The following is a 9,956-nucleotide window of genomic DNA, read 5'->3' as shown; positions in this document are numbered from 1 at the left end:
ATCCAAAATTTGCTCTGCATACCTAAACGAGTCAGTTTGAAGGGCCTAGTTTGCGAGGGGGTAAAATGGAGCCAGTTGATTTTCAGAGGGTAAGGCTCGGGATTCATGTCCCACACCTTTCATTTGGCCTATTTAGTGTGTGGCAACTTTCAAAATTCAGTTTGGATAAGTTTATGAGGTACCCGTTTTGAGGGGTGAGCTGGAAGTGCATTTTAGGCACAAATGCAGATTTTATTGAGTAGCCTACTTTGAGTGATTACATCTTTTTCCCTGTTGATCGTCATGAAGAAATTAAAATTGGATTCAATTCTATGTATAAATGTGAGTGAGCTCGCAAATTTTCAAGTCTTAACGAATCCATTTGCTCAGTTTTTGAAGCCAATTCCGTTTGCAGTTCGTGTGTTTTGGCAAGTCCCTATTTCGACAGCTAGTCGGAGCCCTATTTCGCATAGGTGTAAAACTTGCCTCTATAAGCGTCATGCCATAATGTTTGTTCCAGGCTGATGTTGGTATAAATGATGAGCTACGTTTCAAATTTCAAGGCTCTACCAATCCGTTTGATCGGTTTTCAAAAGAGCTCATTTTGCCATCATTTTCAGTTATCCGCATTTCCAGTGTTAGATCGATTAATGTAGCCATTTTGGTGGGCGCGCCATTTGCGTCCTGTCAGTCTGGTGATCAAACTGAGAATTCAAAGGTTTAATATGTACTTAAAGGTACCTATGTTCCGAATTTGAGAGCCTACGGAGGTCTTTTGATATTTTTAAGAAAGGCATCATGTGTTGCCAGAACATTGACTTCATCAGGTCCGCAGTGTCGACAAAGCCAGTTGGCCGTTTTCGAAAATTAATATCTCTTCACTCGGGACTCGTATTGAGAAACCATTTGGTAGATGTCATCCTTGTATATCAAAGTACATGCCTGTCAGACGGCGAGCTCCAGAAAGGTGTTTTGACCACATTGAAAATTACGTCATCACGATTAAAGGCGAAAATTGTGGCGTAATTGCCTGAAGGATGTAAAATGCAATTTTATGATCCGAAAATGATGCCGATCATTCCCAGAGGTATATTTGAGGTCCGTGAAGATATTCCAGAGGTCAGTAGCTTGAAAACGAAATTTTTTTTAGTCAGACCCACTTCAGGGCCCGACCTGGCTCACGCCTGTGCATTGATTTTGTGGCGAGAATGCTCTTAGTGCATGACTTTATGATGCATAAAGATATAGGCTTGCATAGTAGTGTCATTATTTGTTTATGTTGAATGTTTTGCGGACCAATGTTCATGGGAATGGAAGTGTTCATATAGGCCGAGAAGAGAGATTCCACCTTAGTTCGATCCCGCAACTGAATTCCGTGAGAATAGCATTCTTTGGAATTGAAATCACTGGGTTCTTTGTGGACAATATCCCAATTAGGAAAATACAACATATTGAGATGGGCGATGTTCAGCTGGTTTCTAACTTCAGTGCATTTCAGCGGGTTGATGTCATGTATGGCAATGAAACATATGCGATTGTTCGCACGCCATCACTAAAGAGTCCATTGACTTGAGTTTCGTGAGATGTATCCCTGAGGTGTGGGCGATACAATCTAGATTTTAAGCATGGTGAATAGATTCCAGGAAGCCCCAAATCAAATGCCAAATAAAGCCCCAAGCATCGTGGATGAGGAAGGATGTTAAGTTGAAGACTAAATAAAGTATGGGCTGGCAGATGTCTTGAAGTTACAAGAGCTTTTGAAACAAGCAAATTCTGGTTATCTCCTTCTCCTCGTGTGCAGCAAAATAGACCTCCAAGGCAGCACAGTGGCTAAAGTGGTTTGCAAAAGATTTTAGCATCTCACGTGGTAAAGAAAAGGGGGAGGCAGATTAAAGCTTAATGTTTTAAGCTAAAGTAATAATGAGTATCATAGAGCAAAGAAGAGTGTTGATTGGGCATTGAGAGCAGCAAACAACACTCAGCTGAATTCAATGGCAAATTTGCATCAAATTTCCTCCTCCTCACATGCCCCCATATTCCTCTAACAAGGCTGCGTGGTCTCCTGGAAAGTATGTCGATTGATGTCAACGTAGATGGTGGAAGACTGAAGATTTAAGGTGCTCAATGTTGAATATTTCCCTTGCGTGGAGTATGGTGGGAGAAGACAATGCAAACTGCATCTTCTACGTGGCTATGGAGTGTAGCCGAGCCTTGAATATTTCCTCTGCACGGAGTTAAGTGGTGAGCTGTGTGGAGTTTAGGAGCAGCATTAGAAACCATCAAGCAAATACATTGGCAAGTCTAAAGCATCATGCTCCCTGCGTGATCATTAGAAGGCGATGTTTTCTTTAAGAACAAAGTTTAAATTGCATTGAACAGGTGTAATACCAGTCAAACTTCCTCTATGTGGCTAAAAAAATAATATAATTTTTTCCTGTAGCGTGGTAATTACGTTGTTCAAAGAAGCAAAAGCCGGTAGCACTGATGTTAAAACCACAACTTCTGCATTCAATTTGGAGAGAGAGAATCCTTTCCTGTCAAAATCTATTCAACTGAATTCATCGCCTTCTGTGAGCTTGTCCCTTTTTCCATCATTAAGTGGTCCGGTTGTTTCAAGTGGTTCTGCATCTCCAGCATCTGAAGTTATAGCCCCTAGATCTTGGCTGCAAGATGCTACAAGACAAAAAGAGATCATCAATGGTATTTCTGGAGGATCAGTGAATGAGAACAAGCATAATTTACCTTGGACTTCATCAGATAAGCCAATTGAGATGGTATCTTTTGATCCAATTTTACCTTCTACCAAACAAGGAGCAGATAACTGTATCATGCAACAGCTACCTGCATTTTTCCAAAACCTAAAAGATCTTGAAGAAGGTCGGCAGTCCTGGTTAATGCACAAAAAGGAGGCTAGTTGGAGACTCAATCGACTCAAACAACAGCTTGAATGAGAAACACGTAAGCGGAGAGAAAAAATTGAAGAAGTGCGTGCTAAAATTCGGGCCCTTAGAGAGGAAGAGATGACATATCTTGATAAATTGGAGTTTGATTGCAGAGAGCAACTTTCTAGTTTCCAAAGAGATGCAAAAATCAAGGAAGCCAAGATGATGGAACAGTGGACAGCCAAGCATGTACAGTTGACAAAATTTCTTGAGTAGATACTTTATCAGTTTCCTGATGCTCACAGATTCTTTAGCAATGACATGAGGTAACATGCTTAGTAAGATGTAAGCCAAAGACTCCATTGCGGGGCAAGGAGGAGAGCAAATACAACCAAATTGCCCTGGCGAGCGAAACTTATAAGCAGTCACCCAGAGAACTCTTCAAAGATGAAGCTCCAGGCTTAACATCATTATCCCACATGCACTGGGAAGTGTTCTTTTTTAATATTTATATGCAAAAGCGCACAACAATATAATGTCTAAGCCTTAAAGGCTTTTGACACAAGGTGCCCATGGGCGCCCAAGGCGGGCCCACGCGTGAGCACATTTCTCGAGGTGATGGAAGAGTTGATTGTACAAAGACCAAGTGGACCCCACTTAGGCACGCTTCTCGAGGCAAAGAGGTGAAATTTTGTAGATGAAGGTCGGGTTAACAAGCGAGCATGTTCGAGAGAGATCAACGGCTCACGCTATTTCACAAAGGAAGATGCACGAAGTTAAACCCCGCGAAATAGCGAGAGTGAACGAGAGCCGTCCACGTGGCACGTAGGTGGCGGGTACAGTCAGTGCTCCAGCAAGCGAGTCCCGGTGAGGTGGCACCCAGTGGCGATGATGTGGCATACGAGTAAGCAGCCCGGTGGCGATGATGTGGCAGTCAAGTGGCAGAAGATGAGGTGTCATCCCAGGTGGCGTCCGGTCAACCCCATCGACCAATCAGAGGCCGCCACGTGGCAAGGCGTCAGAGCACAAATGGAGGCAAAAAATCAAATTTAAAATGATTAAATAATATAGTTCAAACTATATTGAAATTCGAAATATTTAAATGATGGATCCATGATGAGAATTAATTCGCCCAGGGTCCAATTTTTGGCCAAAGTATAATGTGTTATATGTTTTCGGAAAGCTCTCGGAGTGAGGAATCCGATTATGAAGTTAATTTTGACAAATGTGAGATATTTTAGAAGCAGTTTCCACGGGAACAGAATTCAGTTAGAGAGGAGACACTTGGCAATTCAGTTGCAGATTTGATTTTCTTCTCTCCTCTTTTTATTCCGAATTCTTCTCAGTTGTAAGGGTTCCAGAATTCTGTGAGAATGGCTCCAGTTTTCATGGCTTCCAATTTTGAGCATTCTTGAAGATTGTACAGGGCAGGGTTTTTCCTTCAATAATGGAGTTCAATTCTTGCTATAGGTGTTTTTAGTTGCAGGGTCTTGTGTATGTAAGGCATACATAAATTCACACAGGATTGTCTCTAGATTTGTATTTCCATTTTATCAAATCAGATCCTCAAGGAGGATGAAATTTGTTATCTCAAGGAGATAGTTATGATTGTTTGCGGGGATTCTTCAAGGAAGAATTTAAATTCTACAATAAATCATAAAAAATGGAATATAGTTTCAAGATCTGATGATTTTGTGAATGATCTTAGTAATGCATTTATGCAAGGCATTAATGCATGAATATTTAATAATGAAGATGGATTTGCAATCGAAGCTTTCATTTATAGTTTGATGTATGACTCTGTTTCCCTTGGATAAGGCACTGATCTTGCAATTAAAGGGGTTCTCAAACCAGTTTAAAATCCAATCAGAATACCTTTAGTTTGTGTTATGTTTTGAAATGTTTCATCTATCTCATGCTCAAGTATAGTTGAGTTTTATGTGTAGATCTAGCCCATCTGCAATAAACTTCTTGTTTTGGAGCGTTAGTGAGATCTATCTGTTTATGTTGATGCTGTCATAGGTGTGTAATAGGTTTAATTCTAAGCATCAAAGGTATACCTGCCTAGGTTTTGCAGAGCCTGAAGAGTAGAAGGATTCATATCCTTGTCATGTTGTCCAAGCCCTGAAGTTCTTCATAGATTGAATTGGCTACTTCATAGATCAATTGCAGGTGTTCTTGGGTTATCACTTTTGGTGAACAACAGGATCTATCATGAAACTCTACACTTGCACCTGCTTCTGGTTTTTTTTATTATGTGATCTTTCAGAATAGACAAAAGATGCATAAGGGTTTGTTTGTTTTGAGAGTTTTGTTGTTCTATATTTCTAATATAAATGACAGAAAGCGAGAAAAAAACACCACCCCACAATAGATAAACCCAAACCCTAGTACATACTGATGAGAAGGAAGTAGTGCACAAGAAAATAAAATTCAAACTGAAATATCATGTAACTTATGAAAAATTTGAGAAACAATATCACATATATAAATAGAGCATGCTGAGAGCTTTCCAACACCTCTTCATTTTCAAAAAACGGAGTCCGTTTGCACATTCTATGGCCCCAAAAGTGTAGAAAAGAGACCCCACTTTGACTGGAAAAAAGTACAATCAAATAGAAAAATTGGAAACAAATTCAAACACCTCGAGGTCCGGCTTGGAACCAGATTTCCGACGCCTATTCGTTTTCAAAAAAAGGACTTCGTATGCTCAAGATATGGAAAACAAACCAACCCCCCCTTCAAAGGCAAGAGAGAGGTGCAATAGGGGCTCACTGGTGGTGCTCCAACGGAGGAGCACCGGCAGTGGTGGGCGGGTGGCCAATGGGGAACTGTGGTGACCAGCAGGGAATGGGGGTCGGTGGGGGCCGGCAAGGGGCTGATGGGGGAACAGGGGCTGGCGAGGGACCCCAAAAAGATATTTTTTTGAAACAAAGAAACTTTTTGCCTTCCTTTGAATGATTTTTTTTATTTTTTATTTTTTATTTTTTTGGTAAAAAATCAAAGTTCGGCCTGCATGCCATAAAAAGGCAAAAAATATTTTTTTTGGTAAAAAATAAAAGTTCGGCCTGCATGCCGTAAAAAGGCAAAAAATAATTTTTTTGATTATTTTTGTTCTCGAACTGTGTTCCAAGGCCGTACGACCTAGTACTGAAGAAAAAATACCCCCAAAGGCTCAGGAGTAAAAAATGGTCAAGTTTTATATGACCATAAGAGTTTTTGGGCCTTTTGAGCACAATGGTGAGGTCTGTTTAGGCCCAAAGTGCTTAGAAAAAAGGTCTATCCCTAGGTACACAAAATTCTGAAAAACCTCAAATCTGCTTCCAATGCAAAATACTCAAAACAAGAACATGTAGTTGTAGATCTGAAGCTCTGATACCATGTGAGAGTTGAGAAATGCAACACCAAAGGAGCCCAAATGATCTCTGCAAGCTGAATAAACCTGTTACAAGGAGAAGCAAGGAAGCAACAAAGGAAAAACAAATACATAAAAAATATGCTCAAAAAGATGAGAGCTCAATATTCACCAAAAATGTGTAATGTGATAATAATACAAAGAAAAGAAAATTAACCTCTAATAGGTCAAGAAACACTAAAAGGGAAAACCTAGGCTTGCACATAATAATTAATAAAAGAACTAATTATTATGCACCTAATGTTAGCTTAAGTGTAAAAGAGATAAAGGGAACCTAAATAAATAAACAAATGTTGTTTAATTAATCAAGTAAAGGCCCAATTGCTCTAACATAAGATATTTATATTTATCTTATGAATATGAGATATATATTTATATACACATATATATACATATAAGATATATTTATATATTTATATTTATACACAATGTGTATATATATGTATACGTATATATATATATATATACATATGTGTGTGTGTGTGTACATACATACATACATATAACTTTTGTCCAAGCATAAATCTAATGTTTAGTTGTATTTTATTTGATCATCAAATTAGTCATTTATAAATCATCGAGCTCACTTTTATTTATTAAAAAAACATTCATACAAATTCCAACGAATGTTCATCGAAATGCTGATGAACTTTCGTTGGAAATTTTCGTTGGAAATTTTCATCGAATTTCCAACAAACATCAGCATAAATTTTTAATTATCTGACAAAACATCTAATTATGCATCTTTCATCAAAAAATTTCGTCAAATTTTGCAGTCAAATGAGTTAGTGTGGAATGTCTCTTAGTAATGCTATGACTTGTCCAAGGATATGTTGACACTATGAGTCTAGTGTGAACTGGGGCATTCCTTATTTGTGACTGTCTAATCTCCATGCAAACAGGTATAATGGCTTTCTAAGTCAAGCCTATACCTAGATTTTTATAACCTATTTGCCATAATAAATCTCAATGCTGATAAAGCACAAGAAGCTCTTGATGAATAATGATGAACAGTTAGTACCAAACCGGTACTGAGAGGGGGGGTGAATCAGTACAGGCAAAAAACTTTCCTTGATCCAGTTTGACTACAAAGACTGCACTTAACTGGTAAACAGTATCACTAGTCTAAATCAAGGCACTATCGGTAAAACATAGTGAGAATGTGAAAGACATAAACCAGTAACACTTAGGTCTCCACACAATCTAATATCTCATTTCCACTTCACCCATATGCATAAACAAGTAATATATCATCAGAAATAAAATGACTATTGTTTCAACATGCTTTACCACTTGACAGAAAATATTAAAGCATCACATGAAAAGCATCACACATGACACACTGATTTTTCACGTGGAAACCCAACTGGGAAAAACCACGATGGGGATGAATACCCACAAGTTGTTCTTTGAACTCTTATGAAGTCCACTTTGTTAGGAGCCTAGTCTAGTTAAAGACTTCTACAATAGGTTCTGCTAGGAACCAATCCTGCTAGGGATCACCTGGTTAAAGGTTAGAACCTTGTTAAAGGTTACCTTGCAAGAGGATTTGAAGAACTCATTGAATTGAGTCACCCTATTAAAGGATTTACACAAAATCCTATTAAAGCTACTCGGTTAAGGGATTTTCCAACTGTTGAAATGGTTAGAAGTCAACAGGTAATACATTGATTTGATAACAGCACACAGTGCCAAGGCAGATCTTCTTTAGCTCCTTTGCTTCTACAATCACACTCTATAGGTATCAACATACTTCTCCGGTCTGGAGAGAATCAAGTATCTCTTTACTTGGATACACATGAAACATTTGCCAACAACTTCATAATGAAAAACATCATTGACCTTATAGGAAACAGATAGGTCGGTAGCATAAACCCTAAACCCTAAACATTTCAGTTTAACAGTTTAGTCGGTTCAATCCTGACTGTTAATCACACTGCATTGAATACAACAGTCTTGAACAGATCTCAAGACGTTCTCCACCATTCATTCTTTGCCGCTTTAGGAATTTGATAACCCATCACGTGCTCTCCATCATTTATAGAGACTTCTTACAGTCCCGAGGTAGATAGGATCAAATTTCTTCATGCAAGTTCCTCAAGGAAACCCTTCACATGCATAAGGCTATCGTGGCAACATGATCTAATCTTCATTACAATGTTAACTCATTACAAGATGTCATCGGTTGAATCACACAGGCTTGGAATGCATCAACCAGAAACCCTGAAGCTGAGACTACCAACCGGTAGTCATGCCAAATGAAACCCCAATACAAAACTTCCCATATACCGGTTCTCATTCCAACATACCGCTTCACTTTTTCACATATACCAGTTCACAATATCATATCGGTTCTCTTGCTAGTTTTCTTACTTCAATATACTGGTTCATACTTCAGCATATTGACATCAATGACAACATACAATATCATCATGTCATCAAGCTCTGCACATATGCCAACAATCTCCCCCTTTGGCATTGATGTCAATATACAAAGATATCTCTCTACTTCACATCTTGTCCCCAATACTGTAGATATCTTTTTCGCTTCACATCTTCTCCCCCTTTGACAACAATGCCAAAGTGGAGGCACAAACAGCTATGTTCCACTATGTTGCTCCCCTTAAGGAGTAGCATCCTTCGACACACCAATCCTGAAAAAGATTTATCAATGTAATACCTAACTGATGTGGAGAACACACCTTTAGTTCACCTCTTGAAGGGGTAGAACCCCTAATTCACCTCTTAAATAGGTAAATGTAGCCTTCGGTAGAGACTTGGTGAAAATGTCTTCTAACTGCTCCTTACTAGAAACATGTTCCAATACAACCTCTTTGTTCTGAACCTTCTCCCTTAAGAAATGATACTTGAGCTTGAAGTTCTTGGTTCTAGCATGCAAAACCGGATTCATGGAAATATTAATTACACTTGTGTTGTCACAGAATATACTCACCAGTTCAGATACAGGAACTTTCAAACCACTTAATATATGCTTCATCCAAATTGTCTGGGTGTAGTTCATAAATGCTGCAACATATTTCGCTTCTGCTATAGACTAAGAGATAGAACTCTACTTCTTACTCATCCATGAGTCTATTCTACCACCAAGAAAGAATGTACCACCGGTTGTGCTATTCCGGTCATCCACATTACTAGCCCAATCAGTATCTATAAACACTTTGAGGTTGAAATCATTACTATATGGATACCATAATCCATAGTCAATAGTTCCCTTCAGATATCTAAGACTCTGCTTGACTGCTACCAAGTGGGATTCTCTTGGACTTTTTTGAAACCGTGCAGTAATGCCCACTGCATGTGCAATGTACAGTCTTCTATTTACTACATAGTGCAACTTACCAATCATTGATCAGTATTCCTTCTCATTCACCAATGCTGAGTCATCCTCTTTTGACAATTTACAACCGGTCACCATCAGTGTACCAACCAGTTTGTTGTCTTCCATGCCAAAGGTCTTCAACACCTCTTTGATATACTTGGACTGAGTGATAAAGATATCATTTTTCATTTGTTGAATCTATAGTCCAATGAAGAACTTAATCTCCCCTATAAGTGACATCTCAAATTCCTTCTTCATCTCATCTGCAAAATCATGACTCAGCTTGTCATCTCCACCAAAAATTATGTCATCAACAAATACTTCACAGATCAGAATCTGA

The 9,956-nt window shown here is 38.8% G+C and overlaps 1 protein-coding gene across 1 annotated transcript; it reads left to right on the top strand.

Annotated features, from left to right (window-relative positions):
* The first annotated feature begins 1,435 nt into the window (after positions 1-1,435).
* Positions 1,436-2,930, top strand: LOC131858926 (uncharacterized). The gene is made up of 2 exons (XM_059212412.1): positions 1,436-1,491; positions 2,420-2,930. Exons 1-2 carry the CDS (start codon positions 1,436-1,438, stop codon positions 2,928-2,930), a joined length of 567 nt encoding a protein of 188 aa, XP_059068395.1.
* Positions 2,931-9,956: the final 7,026 nt, after the last annotated feature.

This window comes from Cryptomeria japonica, chromosome 2, assembly GCF_030272615.1.
Source record: "Cryptomeria japonica chromosome 2, Sugi_1.0, whole genome shotgun sequence".
NCBI classification, from domain to species: Eukaryota; Viridiplantae; Streptophyta; class Pinopsida; order Cupressales; family Cupressaceae; genus Cryptomeria; species Cryptomeria japonica.
Note: the sequence above shows the minus strand (reverse complement) of the source record. Positions and strands in the feature narration are given on the sequence as shown.